Source organism: Psittacula echo (genome assembly GCF_963264785.1).
Source record: "Psittacula echo genome assembly, chromosome: 21".
NCBI classification, from domain to species: Eukaryota; Metazoa; Chordata; class Aves; order Psittaciformes; family Psittacidae; genus Psittacula; species Psittacula echo.
Window position 1 is genome coordinate 6,796,438 of NC_137757.1, and position 19,174 is coordinate 6,815,611.

At 63.5% G+C, this 19,174-nt stretch overlaps 2 protein-coding genes across 2 annotated transcripts; both read left to right on the forward strand.

Moving 5' to 3' along the window:
* Positions 1 to 410: 410 nt before the first annotated feature.
* Positions 411 to 1,320, forward strand: TMEM35B (transmembrane protein 35B; the record flags this gene model as incomplete). Its single annotated transcript, XM_080632541.1, has 3 exons — positions 411 to 518; positions 684 to 864; positions 956 to 1,320. 3 exons carry the CDS (start codon positions 411 to 413, stop codon positions 1,084 to 1,086), a joined length of 420 nt encoding a protein of 139 aa, XP_080488667.1. The 3' UTR covers positions 1,087 to 1,320.
* A 1,784-nt stretch (positions 1,321 to 3,104) lies between these two features.
* Positions 3,105 to 4,252, forward strand: LOC308228970 (platelet-activating factor receptor-like; the record flags this gene model as incomplete). The annotated part of the gene is made up of 1 exon (XM_080632639.1): positions 3,105 to 4,252. One exon carries the CDS (start codon positions 3,105 to 3,107, stop codon positions 4,101 to 4,103), a length of 999 nt encoding a protein of 332 aa, XP_080488765.1. The 3' UTR covers positions 4,104 to 4,252.
* Between the last annotated feature and the right edge of the window lie 14,922 nt (positions 4,253 to 19,174).

Sequence of the window (19,174 nt, forward strand, 5' to 3'; positions counted from 1 at the left end):
CCTGTGCCCCCACGGCTCCCCTGGGCCTCGGCTTTCCAACCCCGAGCTGCCGGCACCCGGGATACCGAGGTCAGCGCTGGCGCAGGCACTGACGCAGGCCTGGGAACGTGGGGAGGGCGGCAGCCGCCTCCTTCACCCCAACCCCGCTGCTCCGCTGCCTGCCCCGCAGCCCCCAGAACCAGCGGCGCTGTGCGGGTGCTGGCATGGGGCTGACAGCACCCGCACCCCCACCCCCCCCGCCAGGTTTTGGGCCGGTTTCCCGCATTTTCTCACCCTTTTCCCCCCTGCTCAGGTTCGGGGGAGGTTGGTGCTGGATGGAGGGGGGCGGATCGCAGCCCCGCGGGGTGAAGCTGCGGTGCCCGGGCCGTACCGAGCCGCACCGCCCCGGCCCCGCCCCGGCCGGCCCCGCAATGGCGGCGGCGTTCACCGCCCTCCGCGTCCTGCTCGGGCTCTTCTTCCTGCTGGCGGGTGCCGTGAAGCTCTCGGAGCTGCTCTCGGCCGAGCTGCACCGGCACATGGTGAGCACGGGGCACCGGGCGGAGCGAGCAGGTTGGGTGCTGCGAGCCTTTGGGGCGCCTGGCGACCGACAATAGGCGGGCTGGGGAGCGGGGCTGAGCGCTTTGGGTGCGGAGCAGAGCTGGGATCGTGCCCCCAACCCTGGCTCGGGGCTGCTCCGCTCCCAGAGCTCCCAGTTCGTGCGGTTCGCAGAGGTGTTCCCGCTGAAGGCGCTGGGGTTCTCGCCGGAGCCGGGCCGGTACCTGCAGGCTGTGGGCTGGGTGGAGGCGGCGGCCGGGCTGCTGCTGGCGTTCGGGCCGCAGCTGCTGCAGGAGATCAGCAACTTCATCCTCAGCGTCCTCATGATCGGTGAGAGCCGGCGGCGCCGGGCCCCCTGCGCGGGGCCTCGGGGGGGTGCTCGGGCAGGGACCCCCGTCCCCACGCTCTGCTCCTCGCCCAGGTGCCATCTACACGCTGCTGGTGCTGCGGGAGCCCGTGGCCGTGTGCGCCCCGGCCACCGTCTGCCTCGGCCTCCTGCTGCTGCTCAACATCCGCGGGCACGCGGACCCCCCCAAGCCCAAGTTCGAGTGATGGGAGGCGGGAAGCGGTGCCCTTACGGTGTCTTACGGGGAACAGCGTCGCATCCTGCGCTGTGACCCGCTGCTGAGGCACCGAGCGTGCTCCCGCTGCTGCAGGGACCCTGGCTCTGGGTGTCCCACGCTGCGGGGCTGGGGCGATGCTGTTCCAGCAGCTCCGTTGCTGTGGCACAAGGTGCCCGGCTCTCCCCGGTGTTGGCCGCACCGAGCTGGGGCTGGAGCTGCTCTCCGGGAGGGGGCTTTCGTATTTTGGAATAAAGCCTCTTGTTTTTCATGTCTTGCCTCTCCCGTTTGCTTCTGCCTGCCCCCATGCTGAGCTCAGTGGGAGCTGAGGGGACATCGCGGTCCCTGGAAGGAGTGCAGGGGGACAGGGGAGAGCCTGTGTGGGGACAGGAGCCCCCCCAGCCACCCAGAGCCACCCCGCGATGTGCCAGGCCCCTTGCTGCACATCCAGGGGGGTGACAGCAGCAGCGTGACCCCCCCCCCCCGACCACGTGCCTTGGGTGGACACGGGATCTTGCTGCAGTGGACTCCACATCAACAGGGATCCGGATGGACACAGCCACCACCATCCCCTCGGGTTGAACCCCAGGATCATGTTTGAACCCCCTGCACCTCCCAGCAGGCAGCTGGGATGGCTGGGAGGGGAGAGTGGCTGTCTGGGATAACCCCCCCTGTACCCACAGCGGAACCTGAACCACCTTGGGTGTCCCAAAGGAATATCCACAAATTGCAAGGCCTTGCAAAGCATTGAGCTGGATCCTGACAGAGTCCTGGGGGGGGCCTGGGGGTGCTGCTCCCCCTCAATCCAGCTTTGAAGCCAACACAAGCACAAAGAGCTGCGAGGAGGCAGATTCCAGCTTTGATCCCTTTCAGGGCATCCCTCTTTTCCCCCAGCTGCCGGGGGTGGAAACTTGACCCTCCGCCGCTTTCATCCCAGCGTGGGTGGGAAAAGAGCCCTGGGAATTGGTCTGAGATGGGTCTGGGGGGCCCCCCATGCCCTGGCCCCAGCAGCCGGCGCAGGGGTCTTAGCATGGCTCCAGCAGGGAATCCCCCGTTACAAACACTCGCAGGTGCTCTCCGCACCGCTGCTGTCCCGCAGGCACCGACTCCACCGGGGCTTCGGGTGGCAGAGGGGGGATCAGGCAGCCCCTGCCTCCACCTGCACTTAAAGCCTTCCCCAGCCTGTCCGGATCAGACAGCGAGGAGCAGCCGGAGGGACGCAGCCGGTCCAGCCCAGTGCGGTGGGTAAGTAACCAGCTTGGCATGGGTGAGATGGAGCATCCCCCATGCCAACAGGGGTGGGGGAAAGAAAGGGGAAGGGGGACCACTGAGGGTGCTGGGGGGTACTTGGGGGGCTAAGCAGGCTCTGCAAATCAACTGAAGCCCCCCAGGATGAGTCCTGGCTCCCCCCCATGCTCGGCAGCTCATGCCCTCCATGTTTCAACCCCGTGCTGGGTGCTGCGTGTGCTGAATCCGGCCCTGCCATGCTGGAAAACACCCGCTGGGTGACTCAGTGCTGTCGGCGAGGTGTGGGCAGGCAGTGATGGGAGGTGAAAGCTGCAACCCTGGATACAGCCATTGCGGCACAGGGTGGTTTTCCATGGCCAGGACTGCGAAACAGCAGCGGCAAACCTGCCTGGCACAGGGCTTGGGGTGCAGGGGGCTGCCAGCCCCATGCTTGTGCCCCCCTATCCATGGGGTCTCCATTCTGGTGCTTGACTTCCTCAAGGACGGGCTCTGTGGAGGGATTCGGGGTGCTGGGAGGCGTTAAGCCCCGCAGCTGCCTGCTGGAGCCAGTGCAGCACCTCTGGCTGCTGCCTCGGGGCATGGGAGATGTGGTTGGGTTGGGCTGGGAGAGGATTCCAGACCCTCTTATCTCCTGCGATGCTGGAGGCTGAGCCCGTCATGACGGCATTCCCGCAGGAGGTTCTGCCTCCAGACCCCACCACCTCCTGCTGGTGCCATTGTCCTGTGCCATTCACTGTGCCCCCATCTTCACAGGATCCCGGGATGAACGGCTCGGCGCTGGAGCCGCTGCCAGCAGGGCACCCCGACCACTGCGTGCCCAGGGACCCGGTGCAGTTCGTGCTGGTGCCCACCGTCTACTGCCTGGTGCTGTGCGTGGGGCTGCCGGGCAACCTGGTGGCTTTGGTGGTGTTCCTGCAGAGCGGCAAGGTGAGGAAGGCCATCCGCATCTACCTCATCAACCTCACGCTGGCTGACATCCTCTTCAACCTCACACTGCCCCTCTGGATCCCCTACTACCTGGCGGGGGGGAACTGGCTGCTCTCGGAGGCCGCGTGCCGCCTGGCTGGTGCCGCCTATTACCTGGCGACCTACAGCGCCATCACCTTCATGGCGCTCATCAGCTTCAACCGGTACAGCGCGGTGCGGGCGGCGCGGCGCGAGCTGCCGCTGACGGGGCCCCGCGGTGCCGCCGTGGCCTCTGCCCTGGCCTGGCTGCTGGGGCTGGGCTGTGCCGTGCCCACCCTGGCCACGCACCAGACCTTCCGCACCCGCACCGGAGCCACCGCCTGCTTCGAGCAGCACGGCCGGCAGCGGGCGTACGCCTACGCCATGGTGGGCTTCTTCGGCATCGCCTTCCTGGTGCTGCTGGGCACCTACGCCTCCATCGCCCGCGCACTCTCGGTGCCCGCCGCCACCTCGCCAGGCTCACACCGGCAGCAGGCGCGCACCATGGTGCTGGGGATGCTGCTGGTCTTTGTGGTGTGCGTGGCTCCCTACCACCTCACGCTGGCGCCCTGGGTGGGAACCCGGCCCCCGGTGCTGCTCTGCGGGACCCCCGGCACCTTGGATGTGCTGCACACTCTGAGCGTGGCCCTGCTGAGCCTCAACAGCTGCCTCGACCCCCTCGTCTACTGCTTCTCCATCCGGCACTTCCGCGCCGACCTGGGGCGGACCCTGCGCAAGATGGGACGGTGCCTCCCGCTCCCCCCGCCGGCCCCCCCCGTGCCCAGCGCCCGCGCGTCCTCCTTTGCCTCCTCATAGCAGGGTGGGCACCGGGGTCCTGCCCCCCTGCCTGCCCCGGTGCCACAGTCCCGTCTGGATGGGGTCCCTGGTGCCAGGATAGGGATGAGGAGCAGCGTGCGGGGAGCTCTGGCTTCGTGCACCCCTCCTACTCCTCCCACCCTGCTCTGCTCACTGCGCATCCTCCTGTGCTCACGGGATGTGAGCTCACAGGCCCACGGCTTCTATTCACGTGTGGATCCTGCCCCCGGCATTCCCAGGCACTGGAAGAGCGGCTCACTCGGTGAGGGGGGCAGAGCCGTGGTGGGATGTGGTGAGACAGGATGGGGAAGGATGCCCTGAGGTTCCTGTCCCCTCCCAGGGGTCTCCATCCCTCAGGGACATGCGTGATCACAGACACCCATGGCATGAGCTGGGCTGCCTGGGAAGGGGCTGTTTGGGCTCCTGTGGCCAATCCCATTCTCCAGCATTCCCCAGCCTGATACCTGCATCCCTCCTGCTCTCAGCTAGGATTAAACACGAACGAGCCAAAGGCTTCCCCGGTCTCATTGCTGGTGGGTGCATGTCCTGCTCCCTGGTAGAGCCCCCAGCCCCAGCTCAGTCCCACTTCTGCAGCAGGAGCCTGCACCGGGGGCTGCTCCCAGTGTCCCTGGCACTGGGATGGGTGGGTGATGCCCTGCTGGTCAGTGGTGGGATATTAAAGGCTGCTCAACTGCCGGCGGGGAGGCGAAGGTGTAAGAGCAAGGCCAGAATCAGGGAGATGGGGTCTCCATGTGCCATGGGGATCGTGCACCACGGTGACTCAGGAAGACCGTGGCACAGTTAACTTATTGTGGGCTGCAAGGACAACAGGGTGCCCGTGCTGCCCAGGCACTTTGCTCTGGCTCCATGAGGCCCATGGGATGAGCTGGATGGAGCTGGTCACCATGTGCCTCAGAGCCGTGTCTCAGCAGAGCCAGGATATGGCCAAGGCTGCCCCGGCCCTGGCCCCCCCCATCCTGGACCCTTTTTTCCCCTTTCGAAGTTCCTATTAAATTTTAATCCCTTTATATAACTGCGCAGGGGGGTGGGCAGAGCTCTGCTCCCCGCATGCAGCAGGAGCAGCTGTGCAATGGCAATGCAGGGTGCTGCAGGGCCCGGAGCGGGCTGGGGGTCCCCTCCCCGGGGGCAGCAGGACTTGGGGGGGGCTCTCTGCATGCCTCGACTCCACCTCTGGTGTCCAGGGAAGAGACCGTTCATTGGGAGCGGACGGTGATGGGTGCCACGGGGCTCCTGAGCAGGTGGGGGTGGCTCTGCAGAGTCGCAGCGCTGGGAGCAGGGCCTGGGTCTGGCTTTACTTTGCTCTCCTGCTGCCCCAGGCCACCCCAGGGAAACACTCGTGTCCATCCAATCCCGCTGGATAACTGATGGTGTGATTGCTGGGGCTGCCCCATCCCTGGCAGTGTTCAAGGCCAGGTTGGACACAGGGGCTTGGAGCAAGCTGCTCCAGTGGAAGGGGTCCCTGCCCGTGGCAGGGGTTGGAGCTGGATGAGCTTTAAGATCCCTCCAATCCAAACCATTCCATGATTCTATGGTTCTCAGATTCTATGATTAAAAACCCACTCCAGGCACTTGCATGGGCTGTGTCCCACCACGCTTGGGGCAGGGGCTCCCGCACACCATGGTGGCAGCTTCATGCCCAGTGTGACATCAGTGCCAGGCACGTGCCATGACTCCCACCACCGCACAGCAACGCATTAGCCAGGTTATTGTGCTGCTGCACTCCTAACCCACGCATTGCCATTATTATTGGTGCTGTTGCTGTTATTATTGTTATTAGCAAATTGCACAGTGTGGTGCGAGGGGCCCCACGGGCGGGTGGCAGCCACTGGGCCCCCTTGTCTGCTGCATCCTTGGGGCTGTCCCAGTTACCAGGGGCTATCCTGGTACCCCCGCACATCCCGGGCAGGCCGAGTACCCACAGGCACGGGTGAGTGGCGGGTTCCAGGGTGCCCCCGCCGCCCCGGGGGACGCTCACGGGTGGGTACCACCTCTCCCGGTAGCAGAACCCACGCCCCAAGCCCCGCCATCGGCATCTCCCGGCCCCGCCGCCGCCCCGTCCTTTCTCCCCCCTCCACGCCGCTCATCGGGGCCGGGGGGCCGGGGTACCGGGAGGCGGCGGCAGAGCCGCACCGAAGCCATCTTGCGCCGCCGCCGCCCGCTCTGACTCCCGGTGAAAATCCACCGCCGTGTCTTGGCTGCGCCGCGCCGGCGGCGGCGGCGGCGGCCCCGCTGCGCTCCGCACCGCTCCGCGCCCATCCGCGCTGCACTGCGGGGTCGCCGCCACTCGCATGCTGCCGCCCGCCCCGCTCCCAACCGAGCCCCGCCGGGAGCAGCCGCGCCGGGAGCAGCCGGGCCGGGCCGTCGGGGAGCCGCCCGGCAGCGGACGGAGGATGTAGGCAGCGGGAGCTGGGTAAGAGCTGCGGTGCCCGGTGCGGCACCGATCCCGGGGGATCCGCGGTGCTCAGAGCGGGGGGATGTGGGCGGTTCGGATCTCCCCATCGGGGCACCGGGACGGGGACCCATCCATCCCCGCAGTGTGGTGCTGGGGGGGGGGCTGTCAAGATGGCTGGGGGCATCTCACCGGCACAGCTCAGGAACTGCCGGTGGGTGCGGGAGGAGCAGTGCCGGCATCCCCCATCTCCTGCTACGGGAGGCTTTGGGGAGGGGGCTGAAGATCTTGGTCCCTCCAGCTTCTTCCCCAGGAGGCGATGCCTGCCATCCCCAAGCATCCCCAAGCATCCCCAAACATCCCTAAGCCATACAACAGCCATCCAGGCGCCCTCCCCCTGTGGAGGGCTTGGGCCAGGGTTGGGCAGGCCCAGGACCCCTCCCCAGCCCGGTGGTCTCTCCCCTGGCCAGCCTGGGAGGCAGGGAGGGTTGGCACTGGGTGCAGGAGCCGTGTCCCGGCTGGGTCTGGGGCTGCCGGCAGGTGCTGGAGCACGGGCAGAGCTGTGATTTTCACCGTGCATCCAGGCTCCATGGTAGAACCCGGCCTGGCAGGCAAGGGTTGCGTTTTGGGGGCCTGGGCCTGGGTGTCTCTCTCTTGTCGCCTCCCTGGACGATTGTGTTTTGTTGGAGGAGCCGATCTTGTCCCTCCACCCTGTGCCAAACCTGCAGAGCAAGTTGGCTCTGGGACCGCTTTGTCTCACTCCATCCCATGACATCCAGCCCTGCACGGCGCCTTCCTCGTGGGGTGCAGGGAGCCATGGGCAAAAGGAGCTGTGGTGCCCGCAGCGGGTCCCTGCCCGCTCCTGGGGGTGGGCATGGAGCCCTGAGCAGGCAGGAGGGGACAGAGCTGGGCTGTTGGGTGCTGGTTACTCCTGTGGGTGTCTGGACTGGGAGCAGGTGGCCTCAGGTGGTGTAAATCAGGGCAGGATCCGGCCAGCAGCACAGGTTCTTCTTTAGGAAATGGATGTAATTTCCCATCTCCCTCGGTTCCTGGTGCTCCCGCTGTCTTCCCACACGCATCCACAGCTCCCAGCCCTTGGGCACTCTGTCTGCTGCGGGATGGAGTGTGGGGATGGCCACTGGGAGACCACAGCCACGCTCGGGAGGCTGGAAGGAGCACGTCAGCCCTTTCAAAGCATTATTCAAGCATCAGCAGGGCTGACAGAGAGACAAATCGCCATCAAAGTGACTGTGGAGCATCTGAGCTGGAGGGACCCGCTTGGCTGTGGGGGTGGTGAGTGTATTGGTGCGGGGCGGCGTGGGCATGAGCCGTGTGTGGGGCTGCTTTGGGTGTTGTTACCGCACCGAGCCTGGGCACCAGGAACATCCCTGCGGTGAGAATGGGGTGACACAACCATGGTGTCCCCATCCAGCCTGGGCGAGTCAGTGCTGAGCCCTCAGTGCCCGAATCTCCCTCATGAGTGCCAGGGCTTGTGCCATGTGGGCAAGAGGAGCAGCCACCAGCACCCCAGCAGCCTTGGGCAAGGCTGGGGGTTATGGGGGGTCCTTCCTTCAATCTCTCCGTCACCAGCTCCGAGGCAGAGCTGTGCCAGGACCTGCAGGACACAGAGCCCATGCAGGAGCCCCCAGGCTGGTGCAGTGCTGGTGTGTGGGTCTCCATGGGTCTGCCCACCCATGAAGGCAGGATCAGGCTCCACACTGGGGTCTTGTACCAAGCAGTGCTGCTGCGGCTGGGGCTGGGGCTCCAGATCCAGGTTTTGCAGACATTCCCGTCTCCCTGACAAGCTGATCCAAAACCCCGGATCCCACCCAGCCAGAAATTTGGATCTGGAGCCAAAGGTGACTCTTGGCCCTTATTGCTGTCACGGGCGAAGGTAAAATGTGGATCTGAGCAGCGCCACGAGGAGCCTGGATCCAGCTCAGGAGCTGAACGCGTGGCTTGTGCTCCTTCTGCCCATCACATCGGGTTTCCTGAAATAGCCTGTTGAAGAGCAGAGCCGGCAGGGACCGAATGAGAGGTGGCCAGGGGGGTGGGAGCCCCACCACGATCCTGGCTGCCTGCTTCAAGACGTTGGCAGCCAGCAATAATAGTAATACACGGTGCCATTGCCGGCAGAGAGCAGCGCTGGAGAGCTAAGAATAGCTGGTGAGACGTGCCAGCAGCCGGGGGACGCGCGGGGAGGGCCGGGGGCTGGACGTGTCCTGGGGACATCCCGGTGATGGGTGGATGGAGGTGGCAGCCGCCTCCCTCGCAGGGGGGGACATCCCTTTGGTGCAGGTGGCACGGGGCACGGCGGGTGGCAGGGGAGGGGGACACGTGCAGAGCCGTGCTTGGTGCTGCTGACCCCGCGTAGTGCCCATCAGCGTGGCCTTGGGGCTCTGCCAGCCCTGAGAACTGGGTGTAAAACTTCAGGTGCTGTGGCTCTCTCAATGGCTTTATGATGCACAGTCCCTCTATGAGCAGCAGCACTGGGGGGCCATCCCAGGAGCCAAGGAAGGGGACAGGCTGTGAGCTCAGCACCCCACACTCACCTCCCCCAAGCTGGGCAGGATCGAGCCCCTTCTGCTCCCCAAGCCAGGCAGGATTGATCTCCTCCTGCTCCCCATGCCCAGCGCCCGGCAGCTCATCCCCAGGGCCAGATGGCACCGGCCCGGCCACCCTGGGCATGCAGTGGAGCTGCAGGGAGGCTGGGTGCTCCCTGCCCGCCATGGCGCTGGCACGTGGCAGTGGAGCAAGCGCCCATCAGATTAAGGGGAATTAATTTGTACTTTCCTTGTTTCTGCGGCACCAGGGGTGCTGAGGATGCTCAGTGTCCCCCTCCCTGTACTCCTGTGTCAGAGCCCCCCGCATCCAGCTCCCTCCCCAAATGCTGGAGCAGGAAGGAGCCATCACATGGTAGAAAGCTCCTCTTGGAGGAGGCTTCTCCTTGTCTTTGTCTGCTGCTGCCGGAGCAGAGAGCTGCTCTGTGGGTCCCTTTGATGCCACTCTGGTGCCCCGCGGTGTAAGTGGCTCAGTGCCGGGGGCCTCAAGCGTTGTTTGGAGCCTGGAACTTGGAAGAGCATCACCAGCACCCACAGACCATGCTGGGAGGGAGCCAAAGCCACAACCCAGTGCTGGTGGGTGCAGGGGCTGCCGTGCAGTGGTGCTGTGCTGGTGGTGCTGGCTGATCCTGGCAGGCACCAAGTGCTGATGCTGCTTTCCTAGGGCTCATTCTGTGTTGCTCCCGGGGAGCTGGTGGGAGTTGGGCACCATGCCCCGTCCTGATGCAGTTCTACTGCAGCCAAGTGCTGGGTTTGGCTCCTTCCCCGGCACCAGGACCTGGTCGGCAGCGAGTTGTGGCTCTGAGCGAAGCCAGGGGATGCAAACACTTCCCAGTGCTGCCAAGCCCCAATTAATAGCCTGTGAATCATGATGCCATTGGAAGAGCAGATGTTTGCGGTGTGGTTGCCAGTGCTCCGTGTTTCACCAAGGGTTTGTTTGGCCTTAAACAGGCAGCTTCGGGCCCCAGTCAGTGGCAGGAGCCTCGCTCCCTGCCTGGCCTCTCCTCGGCAGGGCAAGGAGCTGTTTGGGCTGGGAATTAGCTGGAGTTTTTGGTGGGCAGAGCGGAGCGGGAGAACAGCCTGTCTGTGGGTGTGTGGGGGTGCAAGAGGACTGTGAGAGATGGAGGTACCAAATCCCGGTGTGATGCCCAGTGGGGGACCTGCTGGTGTCCCATCTCCAGCACTGAGGGGCAAGGAGGGGCTGTGGCGGAACCAGGGGTCCCTGGTTTGGGGGTGATGAACTGGTTGTTAATGGGGAAACGCTGCATGTATTGGATGGAGATGTCCCTGCCGTGGTGGTGCCAGCGATGGGTTCAGTGTTTCATGTCATGACATTCATGTGCTCAGGGCTCTTCTGGACCCTCTCTGGGTGGAGGGGAGCTAAGGACAGCCCCACGCGGGGGGTGCCAGTGGGTTTGTGGGTGTCGGGGAGCTGCACATAGAAAACAGTGTGGGGGCACTGTGGGGTGGGAACGATGGGGCTGTGGGGCGCGGTGCACATGGGTCCAGCGGTGAGGAGCAGCCGTGTGTCCGCGATCCATCCCTCATCCCTCATCCCTCATCCACCCCTCCCTCCCTCCCTCCATCCGGTGGGCGGTGCGTGGGCAGCCCCTTCCCGGGGGCGCGTGGCTGCGCACGGGGGTGTGTCCGCGGCGCGTGGGGACGCGGGATCCGCCACCGCCGCCTCGCCACAAGCGGACGGTGCCGGCGCGGGCCCGGGAGCGCGGCCGTGACCCCCGGGGGTGGCTCGTGGTGGCCGCTCGCTGCGCGGCCCGGCCGCGGCATGGGCAGCCCGCAGGGATGCTGTAGGGAGAGAGCGCATCCGGCCGCGGCCGCCGCACTGCTCCGGTGCTCCCAGGCGGACCCGATGGCTTAGCAGCCGCGGCGCAGGGTGAGTGCGGTGATGCGGGCAGGAAAAGGGGGTGCCGGGTGGGATGGGAGCGGGTCTGGCTCCGTGCAGGGGGGTCCCTGCCCCGCAGAGCCCCTCTCGTGGGAGAACCCTACTTTATGCCCAGCAGTGCCGGTGCCGCCGAGTCCCCCCCAGCAGAGCGGGAGCCCCCCGGCAGCCTTTGGAGCTGCTCCTAACCCTTTCCTGCCCGAATCCTCCTCCTTGGCAGCCACCTCCTCGTCTCGGTGTGCAGCGTATGGCTCCCGGCCAGCCCTCGCCCAAACAAGCCTCGGCACAGTCTTGAAGCACACGGAGCCGGGACGAGGAGCTCCCAGCCTCCCTCTCCTTCCTTTCCCTGCAGGGCTGCACTGGGCTAGGGGCTGTGCATGCTGGGGGCCAGGGGCTGTGCAATGGGAGCAGGGCGCTCGGTGTGCTGGGGCTGTGAACGCTGGGGCTCCCATGGTTGGAGCCCGTGGGGAGCCCTGGCTCTGCCTCCCAGGCGGCCCCGCTGCTGCGGAGCGGCACAGCCGGTGCCGACATCTGTGCTTCGAGCCCTGCCTGTGTTCAGTTCACTCCTTGGCACGACTGCAGTGACAGTTGGGTCCCTCTGTACCTCCCCATGGATTTCCCCCACCACCTTGCTCTCCATGAGACCAACTGGTAATGTGTGGTGTGTTTCCTTGCAGGGGAAACTGAGGCAGAAGGGAGAGAAGTAGCAGAGCCCTCTCCCACTTCCCACCCTCCTCAGGCTCGATCCCACGCCTCACCCTCGGTTGTTTTTTCCTGCCAAGTGTTGCCAAGAGCCCGGGGGAAGCAAAGGCGTCCCGGGACACAGCTCCCGGCCACGTCTGCCTGAGGCCTGGAGCCGCCCGGCTCCTCCCGTCCCTGCTTGGCACGTCCCTGGCCTGGGGCTGCTGATGGGGCTGTGGGGCAGCTGAGTGTGGTTCATGCTGGTGGTGGTGGCCATGGTGGCAATGGTGAGCACAGTGGCCATGGTGGCAGTGGTGCTGATCCCCCCGTGATTACCCCACCTGTGATCACTCCACCATCCACTGTGTGTCCCGACCCGCACTGCTGGTGCACACGCTGAGGCTCGGGATCCCTCATCCCTCGGGATGACCCAGCCTGCCCCTGTCCCTTGATGTGCAATAGCTCCAGACAGGGCTGGGCAAGCGCTCCAGAGCCGTGCCCGCCACCGGGCGCTGGTAATTGCCCTGCTGCACAGGTCGGACAAGGACGGGGCAGGGCACCCGGGGACACCTCCCAAGCCTGAAGGGTTGGGTGCTGCTGGCTCTGCGCGGTGGGCTTGGGGCAGCGGGCCCGGAGCAGTGCTGATGGGGACGCTGCGCCCACCCCAGAGCCGGGCGCTGGTGTCAGAGCGGGATGTCAAGCCATGCAGATGAGGCTGCGGGAGCGGCTGATTGAAGGGCCCTGCCCCGCCTCAGAGTTGCAATCAAATATGCAAATGGCTCCTGAGGAGGCTACTGAGGGCTATTAATAGCGGGGGGTGAGGCTGGGAGGAAGCTGGTGCTCCTTGGAAGGATGAGGTGCTGGCTCTGCTTGTCCCAGGCACCCACCTCCCCAATGGAGGATGATCTCTGTGGACAGCCCATGGACACCAGGTATGGCTTTGGCCACCGTGACCCTTAGCAGGCCAGGTGTTGCCGGTGTGTCTCCTATCCAGTGCCAATGGTGCTTGTGTCTGTGCAGAACAGCCAGGAAAACCCATGGACATCCTATTGCTGAACCTGCAGGGCTGAGGTTTCCCCCATGGGAGTCAGACCTTAAATAAGGAGGAATTGGGTCCCTGGGGTGCTGCTGGGGAGTTACTGTGGCTTGGTCTGGTGCAGGGAGCTTAGCATCACTGTTTGGATGAAGGGAGGCAGGAGGGGACTGGTGAGAGGGCCTCCTGCCCCTCATCCTTCACTTTGTGCCTTCATCTCCCCTTCTCTCTTCTGGTTTCCTCCTGTTGCCATCAAGGCATAGGATGTCCCTCTCCTGCCAGCTCCAGTGGGAGCATGAGGTGGACTCCCACTGTGGTGCTGGGGGGAACCATGCTGTCCCCAGGTGGGGGTCTTGGTGTATTTGGGCCCCCCCTGCAGCCCACTCTGCCCTGTCTGATGGGTTTTGGGAGCTGGGAGCCACCTGACTTTAGAAAATGGTGTAAGTAAAGCTGGAGACAACAGTAACTAATTATTTAAAATCTGAACCTGGTATAATTAGCCCAATTAACAGTCTCAGGTGACATCTTCTTCCATCTGATAATGGCCTGAGGAAGAAGGGAATTAATTAACCCATCACTCTGACGTTTGTAGGTTACTGCTTGCTCCTTGCTCCCATCCGGGTGGGAGTAGGGGTGGTTTGGGGGTGCCCATCCCTCTCGGTGCAGGGGGCCTGTGCTTTGGGGTCTCATTGAAGGGAGGAGGGCTCTGGGTGAGCCCAGGCACCTGCCAGGGGTGATGGGGTGAGGGGAGACGCTGTGGTCCGAGGCTGGGGTGATGGATGTGGCTCATGTCCCCCGGGAGCGCCACCAGCGCAGGTTCCTTGGTGGAAGATGCTGTAGGCCTTTAAGGTTGCTGTGGAAACGGTGGTGCTCGGTACCAGGAGGAGCCTCCTGCTTCCCAGGCAGGGCCCCCCCATCACTGCAGGAGGGGGACCCCCCCTTCCCTCTCCTGGCACCGCACAGACCCCTCTGTCTGGGGAGGGACGTGGCGTCACAGCAGTGCCCGTGCAGGCGGGTGGCATTGGGTGTGCAGCTCCCCATGGGCTGGGGCCCCCTCCAGCATGGACCCCCCAACGCCAGCTTGTCCTTGGCATGGCCGGTGGTGCCAGGCAGTGCTGCACATGTTGCGTGCACACGCGTGCATCCCTCCGCGGCACAGGGTGCGGAGCGTGCCGAGGCTGAGCCCACGAGCAGCTTGGTGAGGCCCCGGTGCTGCTCTCAGGTCTTGGAGTTTTAATGAGGTAAATGGTATAAAAAGCTCCATTTGCCCTAAATGCCCATCCCTGCGTGAAGCTGCTGCCGGCACAGCCCGGGTCCACCCCGGGAGCTGGGCTGGGGGCTATGGTGCTGAGCACACGCTCCCGGGCTTGGGCACGTGGCAGCGGCAGGAGGAGGAGGGGGATGAAGGCGTTTTAGCACATTTGCAATCATTTCCCTCCTCCCCCCTCCAAGTTTACAGCTTACCTCAGCGGCTTATCAGCCTCCAATCTCATTAAATCAGGCAAATTGTAGCATCTGATATTTTATGGAGATGAAGGTGTGCGCCCAGACTCTATAATTATCAGCAAGGATGTATTTACAATACCTTGTTGCTAGTAAACAAAAAATAACTTCAGATCAAAGCGCTTTTACAGGGAAATAAATCTGCTGGTAGAGCCCTGCTGCGGCACAGAGATGGCGGTGCCTGGGTGGGCATCACATGGGGGTGACACATAGGGATGTCCCTGCTCCCACGTGGGACCATGTGCTGGGGCCGTCCCCACGCTGGTGCCCTGTGCCTGGGTCCCCCTTGCTGACATCCTCGTTGGAACCCACCCCTCCAGCCAGGGATTTCCACCCTGGAGACCTCCCCAGCGCCTCTGCTGACACAGGACCGAGATTTATTGGCACAGGAGTGCGAGCGGCGGCGGGAGCGCTTTGCCCCTCGGTCTGTCCCCGCGCCGGGAGCGCTGCGAATTACCGATGTGGTGACGCTGGTTTACTGCTGCCTGAAGTGGATTTATCTGTGCGGCGGGGCGCGGGCTCGCTGCCGGTATAAATCACTGCAGCGCGGTCAGCGTGAACCGGAGCACGGTGCCTGCATCCCCTCGGGCTGGGGTGTTCCAGCCTTCCCAGGGGTTTTCAGGGTGGGCTCCCTGCGGAGTCACACACTGCGCTGCTCAGCAGCAGGCACAGTCCCTTCTCTGTCTCAGTCTCCTGCCCACAGAAACAGGGATAAAATGGTGATAATGCTGCAGACGTCCTCTGGAAAGGGCTCTGAGGCAGATGAAAAGCCCTACTTAAGAGTGAGGCCATTATTATTAATAACTCAGAGCAAGGCTGTAAATTCAGCCGACACAGCTATTATGGGAAATGAACCTGCTCCTGTGCTGGATCTAAGCCTGCCCAGCGTGGGATGGGGACAGCGATGGGGACACGAGAGCAGAGCTGGCTGGGTTGTGTCTGCAGCTATTGGGGCAGCATGGCTGGAAGGGGCAACACCTCTTGACAGGCATTTGGTTCTCTGGGATGGTTTCTCTGCTTTTTAGGAAGGCCAGAGGTGTGAGGGAAGGGACTCGGAGCACGGCTGTCCCCCCAGCAGGAAACAAGGTGGCTGAGCTTTGCTAGAAGGCTGAGGCCTGGCCACAACTCAGCACAGGGGTGACACTGGCTCTCAGGATGGAGCCTGGATGATGGAGCTCCATCAGCTCCACTGGCTGGAGCTGATGATGGGGAGATGGACCATGATGCTGTATGATGGGCAGGACCTGCTGTGACCGGCCTGGCACAGGCTGACTGTGCCCATTTAGGGAGCATCCATGGGAATATCGCATCCATGGGAATTTTGCACCTTGGCAAATGTTATATGAAAACAAGAGTAACCCAGTGCCAGCCCTCACCTGGCACCTGCAGCCAGGTCAGCAAAAGGCAAAGAGCTGCTGCAGCCCCTGCTCCACAGGGATAACTCCAGCTCTGGCACTGCCACCCCACTGCGATAGGCAGCCCTGGGGCCAGTGGGATGTGGGTAGCCGGGATGGCAGCGCTGGGTGTGGGGCTGGGCAGGGGGTGCTGTGGGGTGCAGGGCTGTGGCCATGGGCTCATGGTGCTGCCTGCACCTGGCTCGGGAGCTTCTGCGGGGGAACGAGCTCTGATATAAATATCTTTGTGCTCAGCACACGACCTACTTTCCAGACAATGCCATTAGCCTCCCGACTCCCTCATTCATCTTCCACTGTCCTCCCCCAGCCCGCCCCGTGGCAGCACCCGCGCTGCTGCTGCGCTCCCGGTCATGGTGTGGTGAAGCAGGATGGGTGCCTTCCTTGGCGGCACCTTAGGAACCCCCATGGTGGGGCAGGGGTCCTGTCCCTGTGGCTGATGGGGGACTTTTGCTGCCCAGCCCCTGTGCTGGCCTTGCAGGGGGTGGCTGGGTCCCCTTTGGGGTTTCTCCACCCCATCCTGGAGCGTGCTCAGCTCCACCATCCCTTCCTGCTGCCTCCAGGCTCATTCCCTGGAACAGTCCATGGCAAACAGCTTCATCCGGGGATAGCCTTGTTGGGGACATCCTTGCCAGGGCAGGGAGGGAGCACAGCAGAGCAGCAGCAGCCAAGTGTTGGCTCTGGGTTGGCCCATGGGCAGCGTGTGGGGACCAGGTCCCCCCTGAGTCCCCCAGAGCATCCCTGCCACTGAAGCCACACACGTGGTTCATCCCAGGGCGATCCCGAGAGAGCTCCCACATGGTGGCAGAAGCTGTGCTGCTCCGTTGGTGGGATTAGGAGCAGGTTGGGCAGAGGGTGCCTGGTCCTGGTGTCAGCCCTGGGATCATTGTACCCCTTAGGGCTGGAAATGCCTCCCTGGAGGCAGGGCAGCCCTGAGCCTGCTGCACAGCTCCCTGTGCCCCTGGGGCTGAGCCCCCGCTCCTCCCCTGCAGCTGGCATTAAATATTCGATGTGTAGTGCTGGTAAATCCTGCAAATCTCTTCTCTCTCTGAGCTCTTGTCGCAGGAATATCGGTGCTGTAATCCCTGCAGGGCCCATCCCGCAGCCCTGCACGGCTCCCCAGACCCTGAAGTGTTCACACACTGTGTAGGTGAGGCCCTCCGTGCCATGGGTTAGTGGTGGCCTTGGTGGTGCTGGGGTAAGGGTTGCACTTGGTGATGTTAAAGGTCTTTCAATCCAATTGATTCTGTGATTCCATGACTGTGCTTCCTTTTCCCCACGTCTTCCCCATGAGATGCTTTAGAGGCTGGTGATAGAGCAGGACCCAGTGCCTATCGCAGAGAACCCCGTCACCCCCTGGCCTGTGCTGCCTGCTGTGAGGGCAGGCACCGTCCCCATGCTTTATGTGATGGGGATGCCAGTGCCCAGCGTGGTCCCACCGGAGTGTTCCCCATTGCTGCTGTGCCCCTGCTCACCCCGTACCCCCCTCACTCTGCCCTGTGTGTGGGCTGTGCTAAGAGCATTGTGCAGAATTATGTATTTAAATATTTAGGTTTTCATCAGCTTTGCAAATTAAGCCTATCCATTAAAGCAGCAGTTTGGGTCCTCCGCTAGTGAGTGGGGATTGTGCTGTGCCCCGGGCTCCGTGTACCCATCCCAGTCCTGGCCCTGAGGGGCTCCACGGGTGGGATGCAGCCTGGGAATGGGGCACAATATCCCAGAGCACCACTACCGGCACAGGGACCAATGGCTCTGCCTCCTCGCCATTCCCAAGTCCTGCTTGCTGGAAATCCTGGCCCCTGCGGCCCCGCTGCAAGAAGAACCGTGGGAAGCGATGGTGTTGCAAAGGGAACTGACTGGGGTGGGTGTTACTTGAGCAGGAATGGGCAGAGATCATCGCTGCTGCTGTGCTTGGTGCTAACACCGTGCTGCCCTGAGCTCCCAAAGCAGCTTTGGAGTGATCCCTGGCTTAAGTCATTACACCGTGTGTCCGGGGATGTAAGTGGCTTTTTAAGCCCAGGCAGCATGGCCCATCCTGCCGATGGAGCAGGGAGGAAGAAATGGCACAGCCTGGGGCATGCATGGGGGGGCTGCCATGGGCCCCAGATGCCTGGAAAGGGCCCTCTGATGGGGCAGGTCTAATTCCTGAGGATGCCAGGAGCCCACTGCCCGCCTGGGGCTTCACTAGGACTGGAGCAGGTGTCCAGTGGAAATGCAGGCAGAAGCCCAGGGCTAGCGTGGTGCAGGGGGATGCCTCTGCTCATCCCTTCCCTTTGCTGCAGGTGAATATTGGGCACATTGGTTTTGTGTCAACTCTCTGTCCATGGGGCTCCCTGGGGTCACCTGCATGTCCCCCCCTCCCCAAGCAATGGAGAGGCACTGGGGGAGCATGCTGGCTGCTGCTGGCCCTTGGCAGCATGGGCAGATGTCGAGTGCATCCATGGGAGGAAAGCTGTCCATGGGCATAACCGGTGATGGGTGCTCCTCCGTGCAGTGCAGTGCCCATGAACCCTGCACCAGCTGCAGTGGGATGGGGTCCCCAGGGCCTTGCTTGGACTGAGGGTCCCTCCAGGGTGGTCTCTCAACCCAGTTGGCTTCTGCTGCTCTGGCTGTGGGGTCTCACCTCTGGCAGTCGGTCCCATGTGTCGTGTCTCAGCTCCCATGGGCAGGATGAGCATCGCTGCAGGGCTGAGGGGGCCGGAGGTGCAGCTCACCCTGACACCCCTGCCTCTGCTTGCTCCCGCCCATGGATGCTGGCATGGCCCCTTCCCTGTGCCACCTCTTTTCTTCTAAGTCAGCGTCACCGTGGGCTCTGACTGCTGGCCCCGTCCTCTCGTACAGGGCTTTTGAAGAAGTGGCTCTTCCACCAAGATCCAGGTTTGGGCTTTGTAGGGATGCAGCACCAGGCTCCCTTCTGCACTGGTTCTGTCCTGGCAGCTCTGGATGCTTTGGCTGTCTAGGACACCTCAGAGCATGGCTCCTGCCCTGGGGACATTGACGCTGGGTACCAGGGTGTCTGGGCTGGGCTGTGCATGTTGGTTGGATGAAGGGGTCCTGCTCCCTGCAGCAGCAGCAGCTGGAGGCACATGCGCTGTGCCAGGGAGTCCCGGTGCTGGCGGCCGTGCGGGATCCCTGGCAGCTGGGGCGCATCGTGGCCGTATTTCCTCGCTCTGCTCCAGGAGTAATTGCTCAGATGGGGATTTGGGGCAACTCCCATCCCTCTCCCGGCATAATAATGAGTGAAGAAGACTCAAAGACAAATGGCTCATTAAGAAGCAGTGCTGCATTGCAGGATTTTTCATCCCACCAACCGCTGCATCAGCAGAGGCAGCACCTCTCACGCTCGCTCTCCCCAACCCTGGAGAAGGATCTGCCAGGCAGCCAGTGCCAAAATTAATCTTGTACTTAATAACCTAACAACCTCCCCTCCCGCCCGACAGCCTGTCCTCAGCATCCCGGTGCGTGGAGGCAGTGCTGGCTAGAGCCTGGGGGCGCTGGGTTTGGTACCTGGGAAGTGCCCAGTGAGGAGCGATGTGCAGGGAAAGGGCTGAGCATCGGGGTGCCAGGGTCCCCT